The sequence below is a fragment of the Chionomys nivalis genome, chromosome 9 (assembly GCF_950005125.1).
Source record: "Chionomys nivalis chromosome 9, mChiNiv1.1, whole genome shotgun sequence".
Classification (NCBI taxonomy): domain Eukaryota; kingdom Metazoa; phylum Chordata; class Mammalia; order Rodentia; family Cricetidae; genus Chionomys; species Chionomys nivalis.
Genome location: NC_080094.1, coordinates 55,661,749 through 55,682,846, shown reverse-complemented (window position 1 = coordinate 55,682,846; position 21,098 = coordinate 55,661,749). Strand labels below are relative to the sequence as shown.

The 21,098-nt window shown below is 37.6% G+C and overlaps 1 protein-coding gene across 1 annotated transcript in view; it reads left to right on the top strand.

Moving 5' to 3' along the window:
* Knl1 (kinetochore scaffold 1) overlaps positions 1–21,098 on the top strand; it is a 65,110-nt gene that overhangs the window by 7,169 nt on the left and 36,843 nt on the right. Inside the window, 6 exon segments of the mRNA XM_057780177.1 lie at positions 2,860–2,921; positions 9,514–9,566; positions 10,471–10,504; positions 12,355–12,392; positions 13,512–13,564; positions 15,353–19,177. Of these exon segments, the coding sequence (XP_057636160.1) occupies positions 2,860–2,921; positions 9,514–9,566; positions 10,471–10,504; positions 12,355–12,392; positions 13,512–13,564; positions 15,353–19,177 (4,065 nt within the window).

The following is a 21,098-nucleotide window of genomic DNA, read 5'->3' as shown; positions in this document are numbered from 1 at the left end:
AGAGAAACCCTGTCTTAATAAACAAAAAAACAAAAAAACAAAAAAAAAAAAGACAAATTCTACTTATTACCACTTATATGAAATATAGTCAAGGATTTGGAGGGAGGATCTAAATGTGTATTTTTGTTCGTTCGTTTGTTTTAATTTTGTGTGTATGTCTGTGTCTATATGTCTTATGTTCCCATGAATGTGTCTGTGTCCGTGTGCGTGTGTGTGTGTGTGTGTGTGTGTGTGTCTTAGTCTTATGCACCCATGAATGTAAGTGACCATATGTTGTAAGAGCCTGGTTGTTTGTTCCTGGCTCCTCAGCCCCGAAATAATCACAAAGAGACCATATTATTTACAATACTGTTTGGCCAATAGCTTAAGTGTATTTCTGGCTAACTCATATCTTAAATTAACCCATCTCCATTAATCTCTGTATCGTTTCATGGCTGTGGCTAACCGGGTAAAGTTCCAGCATCTGTCTCTAGCGGGGCTACATGTCTTCTCACTGACTCTGCCTTCTGTCTCCCAGCATTCAGTTTAGTTTTCCCTGCCTAGCTCTATTCTGCTAAGTCACTGGCCGAAACAGCTTCTTTATTAACCAGTGGTATTCACAGCATACAGAGGGAAATCCCACATCATCTATGGAGGTCACAGAGGCATCAGATCCCCCCCAAACCTCAGCTAGAGTTGCTAACCTCCTAAAAATGGAAAATGAACTTTAGTTCTCTGCAAGAGCTTTATGTTCTCTAACCACTAAGCCATCTTTCCAGTCCCAATAAGTACAGCTTTAATTTTGTAAGAAAAAGACGTAGAGAGTGGTTACACAGCAAGATGTTTTTAACACTATTGAACTGTACACTTAAAAAGTATTGAGAGTGGTGAGATGACTCAGTGGTTAAGAGCACTTTCTGCTCTTGCAGAGGACCCAAATTCAGTTCCTATTGGGTGACTGATGCTACCTGTAACTTTAGTTCCAGAGGATCTGACACCTTCTGTCTTCCATGGCACCTGTATGTATATGGCACGTGGGCATACATATACTCATCAATTTTTTGAAAAATGGTAAAGGACAAGGTGGTGATGCATGCCTTTATCCTAGCACTCAAGAAGCAGGGACAGGTGAATCTCTGAGTTCAAGGTCAGCCTGGTCTACAGAATGAGTTCCAGGACACCCAAGACTACATATAGAAACTCTGTCTCGATAAAGCAAAACAAAAATTTAATTTGGTTTTTATCACTAACAAAAACAATGTAAGTACTTGTCAAGGAAGAATGTTTAAGATGATAAATTATGTTGTAGTTTGGAATGATGGCACAGGTCTGTAATTTTTTTTTTTTTTTTTTTTTGCTTTTTCGAGACAGGGTTTCTCTGTGGTTTTGGAGCCAGTTCTGGTAGACCAGGCTGGTCTCGAAATCACAGAGATCCGCCTGCCTCTACCTCCCAAGTGCTGGGATTAAAGGCGTGCGCCACCACCGCCTGGCACAGGTCTGTAATTTTAGCACTGGGAAAATAAAATTTTGGTTTCATTCTTGGATGGGCTACATAGCAAATTTGAATGTAATCTGCTCTACGGGAGACCTTATCTAAAATACTATAATAATCACAAAAGATAGTAACTTACGTGTATTTTTACTACAATGAAAATGGTTTTTTAGATGGGCATGGTTTTTCATGCCTTTAATCCCAGAACTCTGGCAGCAGAGGCAGACTGATTTCTGAGTTCTAGGGCAGCCTGGTCTATATAGTTACAGACTGGTCATAGCTACATAGTAAGACCTTGTGTGAAAAACAAAGAAAAAGCTGATTGTTTGTTTTTAGTTTTAAAAGAACATTGTAATAAGGGTTGGCCCCATAGCTTCTGTTTTGTGCCTAGTTATATGTTGTTTGTGTCAGTATACTAATTTTATACTTGATTTAAGCCAAAAGGCCGAAAAGCAATAATAATATGCTCATTTTAACTCTTACTGAAAATCATACTCAAGCTAAGAGTAGTGGTAAACACCTATAATCCTAGCAGTTAGAACATTGAAGCTCAAGGGTCATAAATTTGAGATCAACATGGATTTTATATATTGAGACCTTGTCTCAAAGCAAGCAAAGCAACAACAAAAGAAGATATTTAGCTAGGCAGTGGTGGCAGACGCCTTTAGTTCCAGCACTTGGAAGCAAAGATAGGCAAATCTCTGTGAGTTCAAGACTAGCCTGGTCTACAGAGTGAGTTCCAGGACAGGCTCCAAAGCTACAGAAAAACCTTGTCTTAAAAACCAAAACAGAGCCAGGCGGTGGTGGCACACACCTTTAATCCCAGCACTCGGGAGGCAGAGGCAGGCGGATCTCTGTGAGTTCGAGACCAGCCTGGTCTATAAGGTTAGTTCCAGGACAGGCTCCAAAACCACAGAGAAACCCTGTCTCGAAAAACCAAAAAAAAAGGGACTGGAGAGATGGCTCAGAGGTTAAGAGCATTGCCTGCTCTTCCAAAGGTCCTGAGTTCAATTCCCAGCAACCACATGGTGGCTCACAACCATCTGTAATGAGGTTTGGTGCCCTCTTCTGGCCTGCAGGCATACACACAGACAGAATATTGTATACATAATAAATAAATAAATTTAAAAAAAAAAACAAAAAAAAAAACAAAACTAACAAACAAAAATTTACATGAGTCCACAGGTTTAATCCTTAGACCTGCCCTCCCTCAAAAAAGTATATGGAAAATTGTATTTGTTTGTTTAGTGCTTCTATGTTGGGTTGTTTGGAGGAATTTTATATCATTAATTCAAAATAAGACTTGAGTCCTGCTTCTAATAGTATGGAGACTTAATTCACAGTGATTTTTTTTATTAAGAATTATATCCTATATTCTTTTCTCCTAGGAATTTAATGCTCCAAGAACTAGAAAAAGCTCTCGTCGAGTCAGCTTTGCAGATACCATAAAGTAAGTTGAAAGGAAAATTAAGTAAAATGTTATAGGTAATACTGTTTTTGTGTCAGATCAAATATGTTGGTGGTAATTTATTTGGGTAATCTTTTGCTTAAATAAACTTTAAAGAATAGTTATTTTGTGTGCATACATGCATGTGTGTGTGTGTGTGTGTGTGCGCACGTGCAAGCACTTTGGGGAGCCAGAAGTGAAGGTATCTTCCTCTTCACCCTGTCCTGGAACTAGCTCTGTAGACCAGGCTGGTCTGGAACTCACAGAGATCCACCTGCCTCTGCCTCCCGAGTGCTGGGATTAAAGGCGTGCGCTACCATCGCCCGGCTTAAACACAGAACTCTTTAATAGACTGAATAGTGAGTCCCAGAGGTCCTTATCTCTCTAGCTCAAGAGCAATAGGAAATTTATTTATTTATTTATTTATTTATTTATTTATTTATTTATTTATTTATTTATTTATTTATTGAGACAGGGTTTCTCTGTGGCTTTGGAGCCTGTCCTGGAACTAGCTCTGTAGACCAGGCTGGTCTCGAACTCACAGAGATCCGCCTGCCTCTGCCTCCCAAGTGCTGGGATTAAAGGCGTGCACCACCACCGCCCGGCCAATAGGAAATTTATTATGTGTATGCTGGGAATCCAAACGTAGGTCCTTATGTTTACACAGCAAACACTTTACTGGCTGAGTTATCTTCTCAACACAAGAGAATTATTTTATTTTGAAAAATACCTTTTACTTAAAAACTTTTATTAGTGTGTACATATATCATATGTATGTGTGAGTGCAAATGAGTGCATGCCTTGACTTGTGTACAGATGTCAGGGGATAACTTTTGGCAGTAAGTTCTCTCCTTCTGCTGTGGGTTCTGGGGATTGAACTCAGGTTGTTAGCTTGCATCTCAAGTACTTTTATCTACTGAGACATCTTGCTGGCACATTTTTTTTATTCTTTAAAAAAAATGGGAATGGAAGGATGGCCCAGTGGTTAAGAGCACAATGAGTACTTTTCTAGAGTACCAGGGTTCAATTCCCAGTACCCACATGGCAGCTAACAACTGTCTGTAACTCCAAGATCTGACACCCTCATACAAACATACATGCAGGCAAAACATCAATGCAAATAAAAATAAACTTTAAAAAAATGTATTTATGTGACTGAAGAAGGGGTTCAACAGTTAAGAGCACTGACTGCTCTTCCAGAGGACCTATGTTTGATTCCTAGTACCCACATGGCTGCTCACAACTTTCTGTATCTCCAGTTCCAGGGGACTGAGCTCTCTTTCCTTGTCTTTGTGTCATGGCATTTATATGTTGCACAAATACCCAAACATAAAATAAAAATTTTAAAATGTATTTCTTGTTATTAGTGGGAGTATTGTGTACATATGATGAGAGTGAATGTGTGGATACAATTTTTTTTTTTTCTCTGTGTAGCCCTGGCTGTCTTGGAAGTCACTCTGTAGACCAGGCTCACTCTGTACACCGCCCAGCCAAAATTTTTATTTTAAGGGTTTTTTTCAGCATTATTTTTATAAGAGAAGCAAAATAATTCCTTAAAATCAAGAACAAAACAATGATAACTACTATGACTGTTGCTATTTAACATTGTGTAAGAGGTTCCAGCCAACAAAAATAGAGGAAGAAATTTGGCTATTAAAAATTAGGAATATTGGGACTGGAGAGATGGTTCAGTGGTTAACAACACTCATTGCTTTTATAGAGGACCTGGGTTTAATTCCCAGCACCCACATGGCAGCTCACAACTGTCTGCAACTTCAGTTCCAGAGGATCTATACCCTCACACAGACGTACATGCAGGCAAAATACCAATGTACACACACACACACACACAAAAAAAAGGCCGTGGTAGCACATGCCTTTAATACCAACTCTCGGGAGGCAGAGGCAGGTAGATCTCTGTTAGTTTAAAGCCAGCCTGGTCTACAGAGTACTGGGACAGCTAGGACTGTTACACAGAGAAACCTTGTTTCTAAAAACAGAAAACAAACAACAAAAAATTAGAAATAGCAAAGTTGGAGTGATAGCTTTAGATTTAAGAGCAATAGCTGATTGTCTTTCCAGAAGATTCAGATCCCATGTCTAGCACTCATATGGCTGCTCCCAATCGTCCAGTTCTCACAACTGCTCTAGGTGCTCTGATTTTCTTTTTGCCTCCATGGGTATCAGGCACACATTTGGTAGATGAACATACCTGCAGGAACAACATTCATATAACATAAAAAAAAGTAAGTTTAAAAATTAGAAATATAGGATAAACTTATTATTACCTTTGAAGATTAATTACACTATTTCCCAGTTGTGTCTTAATTGTGTGATTTTATTTTTCTTTTGTTTCATGAGTTTTATTTTTGCTATCTTAACTCTTTCTTTGTTTCTAGTATATTTCTCCTTTGTATTCTTTCATAGATGTAATTGCTTTATGTTTTGAAATCTGGAAATAATACAGTTTTCAACACCTTTGGTACATAGTTTTGGGTAATATATTCTTTTTTAAATAATTTATTTATTTATTATGTATACAACATTCTGCTTCCATGTATGCCCACATGCCAGAGGAGGGTACCAGATCTCATTACAGATGGTTGTGAGCCACCATGTGATTGCTGGGAATTCAACTCAAGACCTCTGGAAGAGCAGCCAGTGCTCTTAACCACTGAGCCATCTCTCCAGCCCCTATTCTTTTTTTTTTTTCCTTTTTGTTTTTTCAGGGCATGGTTTCTCAGTGTAGCTTTGGATCATGTCTCTGGAACTCCTTCTCTAGACCAGGCTGACCTCAACTCACAAACATCCCCCTACCACTGCCACCAGAGTGCTGGAATTAAAGGCTGCCCATTGGGAATATTTATCTTTTTGTTAATGAATTATGCTTCTTTCAATCTTAGGGTTCCTTTTGTAGACTGTGGTTCTGCTTTGTTGATGTTGTTTTTTGAGGTAGGTAAACTAAGCTGACCTTGAACTCCTATACTCCATTTTTGTGTAGCCCTGGCTGTCCTGGAACTCACTCTTTAGACCATGCTAACCTTGAACTCAAAGAGATCTGCCTGCCTCTGACTCCGAGTACTGAGATCAAGGCGTGCTCCACCACTACCTTGTAACGAGAATCCACAGTAGTCTGGGAGAGGTTCAGAAGAATTGATTTAGATATATATAATAGGGGTGAATACTCACTGATACAGGACAGGTTGGACACCACAGCAGTTGTTCTGCCCAAGGGGAAAGAGCACAAACAGCAAGGCACCCGATTCACTTCTACCAAATACAAACCAGCACAAGAGCAGAGAGAGTGACTGCCTGCCTCTTACCTTTAAAGAAGTCGGTTGGCAGATCAGAAGCACTACTCATTGGGTCAGATAACCAAGGTCCTGGGCAGTGCGAATACCCACTACACTACCTGGCCCTAAGTCCACCTTTCTAGTGTGAGATATGATGCATAACTCTAGATGCTGTTTTTTTTTTTTCTTCAACATTGAATGGATTGAAATGTTCTGAATCTAGTTATTTCTGAGATATTCCTGTGGAGTAGAGGTTATTTCAAGATAGCTCTTTTCTGTAAATGCTGAATTATCAAAATTTTATTTTCTGTTTACCTTAGACTACCTCACTTACCTTTTGTGTGAGGTAACTAGATTAAACATTTTAGGAAGAGGCCATATTGTTTTATGTTTAGAACTCTTAGCAAAGCTCTGGAGTTTGATCTGCTTTCTTTTCTCATTCATCATTTATATTTCTCCAAACTTTTTAATGTCCATATTTTTTGTTGTTATTCATGGGTTTTTTTTATTGGGTTTTGTTGTTGTTGTTGTTTTTGTTTTGTGTTTCAAGGTGGAGTCTTACTAAGTTGGCCTGGCTTATTTTGAACTTACTTTATATCCTTAGCAGACCTTGAATACCTGCTATCTATATGACTTTCCCATGGATGCTGTGGCATATGCTTACTAACATTTGTGCATGTACACATGTTACATACACATAAAATAAGTAAATGTGAAAAACATAATTAAAAGAAGTGGGTTTAAATATATTGTTTGAGCCGGGTGGTGGTGGCGCACACCTTTAATCCCAGCACTTGGGAGGCAGAGGCGGGCGGATCTCTGTGAGTTCGAGACCAGCCTGGTCTACAAGAGCTAGTTCCAAGACAGGCTCCAAAACCACAGAGAAACCCTGTCTCCAAAAAACAAAAAACAACAAAAAAAAATGTATCGTTTGATTTATTATCAATTGCCACTACTAAGTCAGGTATGGTGGCATATATCTGTTATTCCAGCCCTTAGGAAACTGAAACCAGGGTCACTCCAACTTTAGGGCCAGTCTTGGCTGCATAGTGAGTTCAAGGACTACATAGTGAGGCTCTGCCTCAAATAAATAAATAAATAAATAAGGCACTACTAAATATTTAGTGTGACAGATATTATGTAAATTATATGCATCATTTTATTGGATATGTAACAGATATAAATAACCTAGTTATCAAATGGAGATTTTCAAATTATTAAGATTGTTAACATTTTTTTAAAAGATTATTTATATTGCCTTTAATCCCAGCACCCAGGAGGAAGAGACAGGCAGATCTCTGTGACTTCAAGGCCAGCATGGTCTACAAAGTGAGTTCCAAGACAGCCAGAGCTATTACACAGAGAAATCCTGTCTTGAAAAAACCTCTTTTCCATCTCTCCCGAAGAGGTCTCTTCTCCTCTCCTCTCCCCCCTCTTCTCTCTCTTTTCTCTTTCTCTCTCTCTCTGCTCTTCCTCCTTTTTTCCTTCCCCCCTTTTCCTTTCCCCTCCATAACCCACTAAATAAATATCCACTTTCTCAGGAACCCACTAGATAAATACCTACTTTCTTAGGAGGTGGAGACAGTAGGATCAGGAGTTCAAAGCTAGCCTAAGATTCTGTTTTTAAGAAAAAAATGAAGTGAAACAAACATTTATTGGGGAATAGCAGCAGCCATAACAGACTGTATTCCCTCAAACCATAGCCAAAACAAACTCTAGAATGCAGCTGTTCAAACTCTTTATTTAAATGATACTCCATCATTATAGTACCTTCACCAATGAGCAGACACCAACTCTTTGGTCTCTACTAACAATGAAAGTTTGCATCTAAGTAGACTTTTGTGAATTTCCCACAGCCACCCTGACTCTATCCCCATTTTCAAAACTTCTGGGGGTTTTTACTTTTTTGAAATGGGATCTTGTTGTGTTGTCTATATTAATCTTAAACGCTTAGTCACAAGTAAGTCTTTTTATCTCTGTGTGCCAAATAGCTGGAATTGTTCCGTTTTTACTAATTAAAAAAAATTCTCAATGCCTCAACTTCCTTTAAACACATTTGCTTCACTTTGGCTTGCATGTTCCCATTATAAAACTCTGCTATTCCCCAATAAATGTTTGTTTCACTTCCAGAGGCCAGAAGAGGGTGCTGGATCCCCTGAATCTGGAGTACATTATTTATTGCTTGTAGAATTGTAGATTACTTTTAGATGTATCCAGTTGGTTTTATAATGTTTTTATTCTTTGATTTTCAGACTTGGTAGACATATGCCTTTTTTAAATTTTGGGTTTTTTTTGGGACAGTGTCTCATCATGTAACTTCTCATCCTGGAACTCATTATGTAGACCAGGCTGGCCTTAAACTAATAGAGAGCCACCTGCTTGAAAACAACTCCACCAAGTCTGGAATGAAAGGTATGTAGTTTGGAGGCAGAGGGAGGTAAATCTCTTTATGTTCAAAGCTAGCCTGTTTTAAAAAAAAAAAAAAAAAAGCTAGCCTGTTTTTTTTTTTTTTTTTAAGTTTTTCGAGACAGGGTTTCTCTGTGGTTTTGGAGCCTGTCCTGGAACTAGCTCTTGTAGACCAGGCTGGTCTCGAACTCACAGAGATCCACCTGCCTCTGCCTCCCAAGTGCTGGGATTAAAGGCGTGCGCCACCACCGCCCAGCCTAGCTAGCCTGTTTTTAATTTTGTTTGTTTGTTTTTTGTTTTCCATTTTTCAAGACAAAGTTTCTCTGTGTAGTTCTGGCTATCTTAGAACTCTATAGATCAGCCTGCCTTGAACTCAGAGATCCCCTGCCTCAGTCTCCTTAGGCCTGAAATTAAAGGTATGCGCCTCCACACCTCAACTTGGCCTGTTCTATATAGGGAGTTATAAGTTAGGCTAGTTAGAGTGTAAGCCTATCTCCAAAAACAAACAAACAATAAAAAAACCCATAAAAATAATGAATAAGGGCCCAACGGTGGTGGCACACACCTTTGATCCCAGCACTCGGAAGTAGTGGCAGGCAGATCTTTGTAAGTTCGAGGCCAGCCTGGTCTACAAGAGCTAGTTCCAGGACAGGCTCCAAAGCTATAGAGAAACCATGTCTCAAAAAAAACAAACAAACAAAAATAATGAATAAATAAACGAAGCAATTCTTTGGCGCGCGCGCACGTGTGTGTGTGTGTGTAGAATTTTACCATTTCTTAAAGTGAAAAGCAAATTTGCACACTATCAAAAAAGTACTTCACAGGTCAATAATAAATCTATAGTAAAATTTAAAAAAGAAGTTTTTTAGTATTCTTTATTTTTTTTTCTCTTCTAGAGTATTCCAGACAGAGTCTCAAATAAAAACAGAGAGAAATTCAGAAATTACAGGTAAATATGTAATTGCAGTCTTTGGTAATCTGTTTTCTTTACAATTTTTCTGTGGTTATGTACTCATAGCTTCTCTTCTATCTGTGCGCACACACTCGTGTTTGTGTGTGTGTGTGTGTGTGTGTGTGTGTGTCACATGCATGCATCATAAGATGGGTGGAGGTCAAAAACCAGTCGAGAGTCTGTTCTTTTTCTACCACGTGGTCTCCTGGGGTTTAATTTGGGTCCTACTTGGCAGCAAATGACTTCACCTACTGAGTCATTTTGTCAGCCTTATGTTACTATTTAAATAATGTATCCCTAAGGGATAGGGGAATAGCTTTGTTGGTAAAGATGATTGCCATACCTGCATAAGGACTTCTGGCTTAGACTTAGATGCTCACACATGTGCATGTATATTTGTACACACCCAAATGAACATATATATAAACACGTAGACAAAGTATATTCTCAACCAAATGTGGGGACTCACATCTGTAATCCCAGCATTCCTAAGCTGAGGCAGGATAACAAGTTCAATACCATCCTGAGCTATATAGCAAGTTGACCCCTCACTGAACGGACCCCTCACAAAAACAAAAAAAGAAATGAAGTATACCTTTATTCAGGGAGACAGAAAGGTTAAATAGTACTTTCTTTTTTTTCGTCCTTTTTTTTCCCCCTTGAGACATGATTTCTCTGTGTATCCCTGGCTGTTCTGAAACTCACTCTGTAGACTAGGCTGGCCTCGAACTCACAGAGATCCACCTTCCTCTGCCTTCCAAATGCTAGGATTAAAGACATGTGCCACCACCACCTGGCTAGTAAGTCCTTTTTAAAATTTTGCTGTTAACATCTCTATATAACTTTTCTAATACTTAATCAAGCATTTCTGAACTTTACTTTTTTTTTTTTTTATTTTTAGAGACAGAAACCAAAAAAATTGTCCTGAATCTAAAGTAAGTAAAGGAGCACACACTAATTATGTTTAAGTGGTTGTTTATTTCTATTAAATGAAAAACATTAAATACTTTTATTTTAGCATCCTGCCACTTAGCTTTAATTCAAAATACAAACTAGAATTTAGTATATGTACTGCTATATGTGAAAAATAAGTGTACAGTATAGTTTTAGTAGTGATGACAAACTCCATTTTTACATATAAATTCTTGAATTCATCACTTAGTATAACTTTCGTGTGTGGGGGCTTATTTCATCAATCTACTTGTAAATGTTTTAAATGATGACTATGTAAGATTAGTCACCAAAACTTTTATTATAATAGCAAAAGATGTGAAAGACCATGAAGATGGCATAAAGATCCTTTATGATGGCAAAAAGGATATGATTAAATAAATTACACATTTTACATGTAATTGCTCAGCTAGAACAGGTACATATGTGTTTGTATTTACTTGTGTATGTATACATTCGATGCATATGTTTATACATACATCATGAAGTACCTCTGAAAATAACTTTGTGAACAAAGATGAGATCCTTCACAGAAGATGCATATTTGTATTTTATTATCTTTGATTTTTCTTGTTTGTTTCTTTGTTTTTATTTTATGTATATGAGAGTTTTGCCTGCATGTATGTGTACCATGTGGATGCAGTGCTCACAGAGGCCAGAAGAGGACATCAGATCCCCTGGAACTGGAGTTGTAGACAATTGTAATCTGCCATGTGGGTACAGGGAATCGCACTCAGGTCCTCTGGAAGGTTCTTTTAACTACTAAGCTGTCTCTCTACCCCACCTATTAAGATTCTAAAATTAAAATTGTTTGAAGTAAATTGAATTAGTAATAGCCATGGTTTTGAAATAGTGAAGAAGAAAAAAAGTGAAAAGCAGTTTTTTCCCCCTTTGGATGATCCCACAGTGAGTTATTTTGAGTGTTCTTGCAGAAATGAGTTTTACATGCTGATCTTTAGCTTTTATGAAAAACAGCATAAATTAGATTATTTAATAGTATATGGTCAGCTTTTTACTGTAGATACTTGTGTTCTTTTTTCTTTAATTTTTTTTAAATGTAAAGGTTTTAGAAAATGAATTGATTTATGGGTCTTTCAAATAAAGAAAAGACAACATGCTTTTGGGGGCTGGAGAGATGGCTCAGCTGTTAAGAGCACTGGCTGCTCTTCCAGAGGACCTGAGTTCAATTCCCAGCAACGACATGGGGCTGACAGCCATCTATAATAGGATCTGATGCCCTCTTCTGGTATGCAGGTGTACATGCATGCAAAGCATTCATACCTAAAACATAAATAAACAAAATTAAAAATGTATAAAGAAAAGAAAGCATGCCTTTACTCTTAGCACCCAAGAGGCAGAGCAGGTGGATCTCTGAGTTTAAGACCAACATGGTCTACATTGTAAGTTCCAGGACAACCACGACTATATAGACCCTGTCTTAAAAGAAAGAGTGAGAGAGAGAAAGAACAGCATGGATCAAAGCATGTTTTTACGGTGTTCTTAGTTTAACACATTATTAAGACCATTCAAGTAAGTGTGTGTAATTTTCTGCTAGTTAACCAATGAAAACCTTTTTATCTTCCTTAGTCTCTTTGTTTGGTTTGGTTTGGTTTGGTTTGGTTTTGGTTTTTGTTTTAAGACAGGATCTCACTGTGTATAGCTCTGTCCTGGAACTCACTACATAGACTAGTCTGGGCCTTGAGCCTGCTTGTCTCTTACTCCCAAGTGCTGTGATTAAAAGCATACGCCACTATTCCTAGCTATTTTCCTTACTCCTTCAACTGTGTGATTCTTCATAATTTCTTGGGATATAATTCATAATTTTATTTTTTAGGAATAAGAATTCAGATGATAATTATTGTGCAATTACTGGTGAGTATAACCAAAATACTTCTCTTAATCATATGCCTTTTGTTTCATTTAGATTCTTTGATGTAGGTAAAGCATCCATACACATAAATTAATCTTAAAAGAACTAATAAGCAGTTATGGTGTACACTTGTAATCCTAGCACCCTGGAGGTGGAGGCTGGAGGGTCAGAACTTCAAGGTCATCCATGGTTACCTAGCAAATTCAAGTCCAGCTTGGGAAGATGAGTCAAAATAGAAAAAAAAAAATGCCAAGTGTGGTGGCACACACCTTTAATTCTAGAATTTGAGAGGCAGAGGTAGTTGGATCTCTATGAGTTTGAAGCCAGTCTGGTCTACAGAGTGAGTTCCAGGCCAGTCAAGGGTATAAAGACGCTTTTAAAAAACCAAAATGGTATAAAAAATAAAATTACTAACACAGGTAAAATATTTTATTTCCAAAATGAATATAATAATCACTGTTTTCTGTCATTAGAAAAAGGCTTTATAAGACTACAGTGTAACTCAGGAATGGATTGCTTGCTTGCTGTGTGTTCCTGGGTTTGATATCCCACATTGGAAAAAGAGGATTTGGGGAAGAAAATACGAGTTCAGAATCTTAAAGATGTTTAATTCATAGGTCCTTATGAAGAGCTTAGTAACTAGTTTTCTTAATAAGGTCTCTATTGCTGTTTTAAGCACCATGACCAAAACCAATTTGGCAAGGAATGGGTTTATTTTTGTTTACAGTTATAGTCCATTATGATAGGAAGTCAGGGCAGGAACTCAAGACAGGAAGAATAGGGACACAGGAACTGAAGCAGGGATCATGGATGACTGTTGCTTACTTGTTTGCTCTTGGCTTGCTCAGCCTGCTTGCTTATACAAAGCAGGAGCACCTGGTCAGGAATGCTAGCTCCCACAGTGAGCTGGGCCTTCCCCCCCAGGAATTATTAGTAAGAGAATGCCTTGCATTTTTTCAAATGAGATTCCTCTTCACAGATAACTCTAACTTGTGTCAAGTTGACAACCAAGTAACCAGGCCACTAATAAATACATCTAACTGATGAAGGTCCTAAAAAAGAAAATCAGACTCCTGGCATTATGTTTCTCTTGCTATAATTTTTTTCTGTTTGCTCCGTAGGTATGAACACATTACTTTGTGCTCCTATTCAGACCCAGGTGCAACAAAAGGAGGTATGAGATCATGCAAATGTCTTCATAATTTAATCTCTCAAAGTTAAATAACAGAAAATTTTATGGTAATCTCTAATTTTGAGATAATTTACTAAAGTAAATTATAGCCTATCAAAACTTTCTGTAGTTGGGCGGTGGTGGCGCACGCCTTTAATCCCAGCACTCGGGAGGCAGAGGCAGGCGGATCTCTGTGAAAAAAAAACTTTCTGTATTTTCAACTAATTGATAACAGTTAATCTATAATTTTGAGATAATTTACTAAAGTAAAATCATAGCCTATCAAAACTTTCTATATTTTCAGCTAATTGATAACAATTAGATCCAATTTGAATAATACCAAGTCTTCTCAAACTTTAATGAGCACATAAAACATCTCAGAATTCTATTAAAATATATATTTTTTTAAATTGAAGTTGTAGCTCAGTGGTAACTTGTCTAACATCATACACATAGAAAATGTGTGCATGGGGCTGGAGAGATGACTCAGTGGTTAAGAGCAGTGCCTGCTCTTCCAAAGGTCCTGAGTTCAATTCCTGGCAACCACATGGTGGCTCACAACTATCTGTAATGAGGTCTGGTGCCCTCTTCTGGCCTGCAGGCATACACACAGACAGAATATTGTATACATAATAAATAAATAAATATTAAAAAAAGAGAGAGAAAATGTGTGTGTATGTGTGTGTGTATTGTGTGCAAGTAGACAGACGAATTTGTTTAAGGTTGAAAAGAGTAAACTCTTCAGAGATTTTATTTCTCCTTTCTTAAATATTTATTTTGTTACAATGTCTGTGAATGTTTTGTTTCATGTTTTTTGTGTACCATGTGCACACCTGATGCCCAGAGAATCCAGAAGAGGGCACCAGGTCCTCTGGAACTGGAGTTAGAGACAGTTGCTAGCTACTGTTGCAGGTGCTGGTGTTATGCCCAAATCTGTGGTGCTGGCCATATCCTGGCATAGCTTGTCTCTTTGCTCCTGTTCGGTGTTTGTGGCATAGAAATGTCTCGTATATTTTACACCTGGTTAAGGTATTTGCAGAACGGAGGACAAAGTTAAATTAAGGGGAAAAAAAAAATTTAGGACCAGAGAATTGAGGCGGATATATCTGACCTGTTTAAGGTGGATCCTTCTTCAGTTTGGCTCCTTGGAACTCACAAGAATTCTTTGGGCTTGTGAAAACAGAAGTTTTAGACATGTCAGAATGACTGTGACAGCTATTTTTGCATAATGAAAAAGTATTTTTAAGACTATGAAAGGCAGATCTCTGTGAGTTCGAGACCAGCCTGGTCTACAAGAGCTAGTTCTAGGACAGGCTCCAAAACCACAGAGAAACCCTGTCTCAAAAACCAAAAGGAAAAAAAAAAAAAGACTATGAAAGGCATCATGAGAGAGAAATTTGATCTGAAATTTGTTTGGTGAGGTTGTCCTTTTAAATTGACAAAACCTCTCAGCTGTCAAACTGCATTAGAGATCTTTTTTTTTTTTAATATTTATTATTTATACAATATTCTGTCTGTCCGTGTGTCTGCAGGCCACAAGAGGGCACCAGACCTCATTACAGATGGTTGTGAGCCACCATGTGGTTGCCGGGAATTGAACTCAGGACCTTTGGAAGAGCAGGCAATGCTCTTAACCACTGAGCTATCTCTCCGGCCCTAGAGATCTTTGAGAAGGATAAAATTTAATTTGTTTGGTGAGGTTGTCCCTTTAAACTAACAAAACTGAAAGTAATAATAAAATACAAAAGACCTTATATTTCATCTCATTTTTCTATTTTTCTTTTATTATAGCTTTCAGTTATAGACTACAACCATGAAAAGAAACATGCAAATGACCAGACAGTCATTTTTTCAGATGAAAACCAAATGGACCTGACAGCAAGTCACACTGTGATGATTACCAAAGGCCTTTCAAATTATACCCAAAGTGACAACTCCACAAAGATAGATACCACCTCCTTTCTGGAAAATTTAAAGAATCATGCTGAGGAATCAAGAATTAAAAAGAAATTAGAATGCCCTATAATTTCCATAAGTCAAAATACTTTCCCAGAAAAAATAAATTCTGACAACTTCATAAAAAGATTAAAAACAGGAAAATATAGTACCTCTCTTGACAAGGAAAATTCTGAGATACCTATTTATTCCGAAGAATCAAACAGTGTCTCTTCTACACATCAAATGCATGTATCTCTTAATGTTGATAAAAACAGTAGTAATAGGACTAGAATCTTTAGCGAACAAGATGATGGGATGGATTTGACCCAGTGTCATACAGCCTATATTCAGACTTCGATTCCTCCATCCGGGCAGGACAACTTAGGAGGATTTAAACGTGATACTGTAATTTATGGCAATGAGTGTATGGAGTTGACAGCTAACTATACAACATGGATTTTGCAATCAGAAAATAATTTATCTGAAACAGAAATGAAAACTCAAAATGTCATGATGAATTTTACAACAGTTGATGAAACTAAAGCCACAGAGAAGAAAACAGTTTTTAAGGATAAGCTAAATGCTGCTTTTCAAGTCTCTTTTCTAAACCCTGAAAATAAAATCCATATTACCAAAAGTCATAATATGGAGCCAGAAACTCATACAGTCTCACAGACCAATCAAGGTGCCAGCACATTCGATAAAACTTCAAAATCTATATGTTCTAGTCCAACTATTCAAGGTTATAAGACAATTTTTTATTCTAGTAGCAATGATGCAATGGAACTGACGAAGTGTCTATCAAGTACGAAGGAGGAAAAAAGTTTGCTGAAGCCTGGTGGTAATTATTCTAAAGTATGTGCCAGTCCAGTTGCTGTCCCACTCATAGAGAAAACTACTTATTCAGAAGAGGATAACATGGAAATTACCAAGAGTCACACAGTTGTAATAGATAATGAGATGTTCACACAAGGTCAAGAAAACATTAAAAAAGAAATTACAGATATACCAGTATTTGAAAAAGAAATAATTCTCCAAAATCATATAACTACATCAGAAGATGAGAAAATAAATGTAAATTATATTACAGTTCCTCAAGTATTTAAGGAAGGATTACAAGAGAGCCTAACAAATAGATTATCTGACAGAAGGATTGAACTCTTAGCAGGTGAAGATATGGATTTGTCTGAACGTTTTACAAGTCAGTTAAGAAGTCAAGTTATTCCTACAACTTTTGACTTAGCCTCAAAGAATTTCACTGAATCTTATTCTCAGAGCAAAAACTCTTCAGATGACAGGGGAAAAGTGACTAAAAGTCTTACCCAACCATTCCAGAAAGCAAGCATTATACTCAAAAACATCCTAACTGACTTTGAAAGCAAAGAAAAACATCCAGGTTTGAAGATTTCATCTTGTCTTGGTAAAAAGTCTCCTTTGTCAGTTGATTATAATCAGGACATAGCAAGAAGCCATAATGTATCCTCTTCTGGTACAGTTTTGGATGAACAAGTAACAGTAGGACATACAATACAGAACCAGAATTCTAAACTTCTTGAGCCACAGAGGAAAAACTTAGATGATCCCACACCTGAGTGTTCTCATAAGATGATAATTTCAGAGGAGGAACAAACTATGGATCTAACCAAGAGCCACACTATTGTAATCGGGTTTGGGCATTCTGAAATACAAGAACAAAGTAAGACTAACTTAGAACATAGAAACAACCATCTCACAACTGTAAATAGACAAATAGATGTGAGCATTCCTATAGAAAAAACTGTAGTAACAACTAATGAGGTGGACATGTTAAAGGACAGAAGTATACAGAAGCCTGAATTTCTGAAGGAAAAGCGAAATATTGAAATTTGTGAAAGAAAAAGTGCTCATGGACTGCAAATTGATAAAACCATTTTATTTTCAGAGGGTAATGAGAATGATATGGATGTCACCAAGAGTTACACGGTGAAAACAAACCATAGATCTTTATTAGATAAACATGATTCTCCTTTACCTATGACAGGAACTTCTAAAACCATTTTGTATGCATGTGGACAGGATGAAATGGAAATTACTAGGAGTCACACAACTGCTTTAGAATGTAAAATTATTTCACCAGATGAAATAACTCCTAGCCACCCAGATAATGCTGTGATGTCTATTGAAGGTCACGAGGAACTAGAAATGACAAAGTCCCATACTGTTTTCATTGACTATCAAGCAGAGGCGAACAGTGCCCTTCCAGACAGATTTGACTTTGAGTTATCCAAGAAAAAATGCCTACAAAAGCCAAAAGGGATGTCTACTACTGCTGAAGAGACTGTGTCCATTTCAAAAAAAAATGAAAGCAACCATCTAGCGTCAAAAGGTAGCCAGCTAACAATACTGGAGGAAGGGTCTAATAGTGGGCCTAGAAAAGACACTAATGATGATTCTGAGACATCGAAATTAGCCACTTGGAAAAATGCCAAAGATATACAAAAACCTGGATTTCTGAATGAACTTCTGCCAAACAAAACTCAGAGAAGAAAAAGCCTTAGGCTCCAAAACAACAAGACGTTTGCAGAGAATGCTAAAAATAATAGAGATACCATTCAGAGTTCTGTGGTTGAAATAAATAATAAAATTAACCTGGAAGATGGAGAGGACTTCAGTTTTGTGCCATTGACAGGAACTTTTAAACCAGTTTTGTCTGCACACACGCCAGAGGACATGGAAATCTCTAGAAGTCAAACCACTGCTTTAGAAAATAAAACTGACCCAGCAGATGAAATAACTACCATACCTGTGGATAACACTGTAATGTTTCTAGATAATTTTGGTGATCTGGATGTCACCAAGTCCCACACTGTTTTCATCGATTGTCAAGTCAAAGAGAAAGTACTTCATGAATATACTAAGCTTGGAATGGCAAGAACAGAAAACTGTAGTGGTCCTGAAAGTGATACCTGTATTCAAGAAGCATCAAACTCTATAGTTTCATCTAATGTTTCATGCTTTAGTAGTGTTAAGCCAAGTCTGAGTAATTTGAATGGAAAAACTGAGGATGTTTTAGACTTTCAGACTGTTCATATATTACCTCCTGCAGAACAGTCACTTGAAATAGGAAACCAGGCACATAATAACATGAGTATAGCGCAAACTACAGAAATGTATAACCCAGGTTCCAGTGGTGGTAGAGATGAAGAAAATGAAAATCTTCGTATTGGAGCTGAAACTACTTCTCTACCACTAACGGCCGTTGTCAAAGACAAAACAAGAAGATGTTCATTGGGAATCTTTTTGCCCAAATTTCCAAACAAGAAAAATTGTAGTATCACTGTTGTTGATGACCTGGAGCAGATTCCAGCAGGTGGAACTGACTTAAATCACTTAGAAACTCAGCTAGTCTCTAGTAAAGATTCAGACATTGGAGCTGATGCAGTCAAACTGAACTTGAGTCCATCTCAGTATATAAATGAGGAAAATCTTCCTATATATTCTGATGAGATTCTTTCCTCAGACTCTGTCAGCACAGACACCGAAGAAAAGGCTCTGATTGACACATACTATAAAGAGATTTTACCATCTGAATGCAAAATAGAAATTTGCAATGCCCCAAAAAGAACCTGGGTACAAGAAGATGATAATGTTATAAATGAGAAAAAGATCAAAACACATTATAGTATACAAAATCAGGAGGTAAGTTGTCCGAAATCAAAAGTGTTTTTGAATCTTGTAGTTTTGCTTTTGAGATAGATGTTCTAGAACCCTGCTGCTGTAACTTCCTAAGTGTTAGGATTACAGGTATATACTACTATACTCAGCTGTATTTGTATTTTAAAACTTAAGATGCTCTTGAATTTTAAGTTTCTAAGCAAGTGGAAACTATTTCTACTTACTATAGATTAGAGAAATATTTCTGTATAGAATTTTCAGGGGTCAATTGGTAAGAGACTTTTAAGATAATGAAGTAGTAGCCTATCTCTGTAATCCCATCACTCTGAAGGCTGAGGCAGAGAATTGCTGTGGCAAATACCCACAAAAATGCAATTAAAAATTTTATAAATAAACCCGGCATTGGTAGTGCACGCCTTTAATCGTTCATGGGACAGAGGCAGGTGGATCCAAAACACAGAGAAACACAGTCTCAAAAAGAAAAAAAAAAGTTGTACAAATATTATCCAGGATTAGAACTGTGTCTTGACTTTTTGAGACATCTTACGTTATTTCCTAGAATAGCCTCAGAGTCCCAGTCCTCTTGCTTCTACCTCTCAAGTCCTGAAATTATAGATGTTCAAGTTTGTGCTCTATAATACTGCATTGAACTTGTACAACTCTAATTATTCAGTCACTTTTGCTGGTGATTCCTCAGTTTTGTTTTGTGCATAAGAATCTCTTGCGGGGTTATATATAATTGGAACATTCTGTGTGTGTGTGTGTGTGTGTGTGTGTCTGTCTGTTTACATGTGCACTCAATGTGATGGGGCACAGTTGGTTCTCTCCTACTTTGGGATCAAGTTCTAGGGATCAAGTTCAAGTCATCCGACTTGCATGGTAAGTGCTTTCATTACTTACTGAGTTATCTAACACATTTTCCCTCCCTCCCATTTTGGTTTTTCAAGACAGGGTTTCTCTGTGTTAACAGCACTGGCATACTTGGAACTCAGTTACTCTGTAGACCAGGTTGGTCTTGATTTCACAGAGATTCACCTGTCTCTATCTCCTGAGTGCTGGTATTAAAGGCATGCGCCACCCACCCACCATTCCAGGCTCCTCATGCACGTTTACTTTTTTGTTGTTGTTGTTTTTTCAAGACAAGGTTTCTCTTTGGAGCCTGTCCTGGAACTAACTCTTAGACCAGGCTGGCCTCGAACTCACAAAAGATCCGCCTGCCTCTGCCTCCCGAGTGCTGGGATTATACATGTTTATACATGATCTGCCTGGCTATACATGTTTACTTTTTTTTTTTTTTTTTTTTTTTGGTTTTTCGAGACAGGGTTTCTCTGTGGTTTTGGAGCCTGTCCTGGAACTAGCTCTTGTAGACCAGGCTGGTCTCGAACTCACAGAGATCCGCCTGCCTCTGCCTCTTGAGTGCTGGGATTAAAGGCGTGCGCCACCACTGCCCGGCTACATGTTTACTTTTTAAGATAGTGTCTAACTATCAAGTCCATGCTGACTTTGTTAGGGTTCTAGGGAAGTCCAAAAAAAAAAAATAAAATAAAATAAAAAAACAACCCTCCACACATGCACTCAGCATTCTTGTTTTTGTTTTGTTTTGGAGGGGGGGGGTTGTTTTAAAGACAGGGTTGTTTTCTGTGCAACAATCCTAGCTGTCTTGGAACTAGCACTGTAGACTGGGCTGGCCTTGAACTCACAGAGATCCACCTGCACCTCTCTCCCAAGTGCTGGAATCAAATGTGTGCATCATCACTAGTCTCTCTTTCTTGATGTTTTTCTTCTAATTCTTTCTAACTCTCTCAGACTTGATATTTTCCTTCTAACTAATTTTAACTATTTTTGTTCTGTCCTTTTCAGCTTATATACCCCAACAAAATCTTTCAGGCAGTATAAGAATTACAATGTGATTACATTCTGATTTTCAAGTGAATAGTTAAAATGA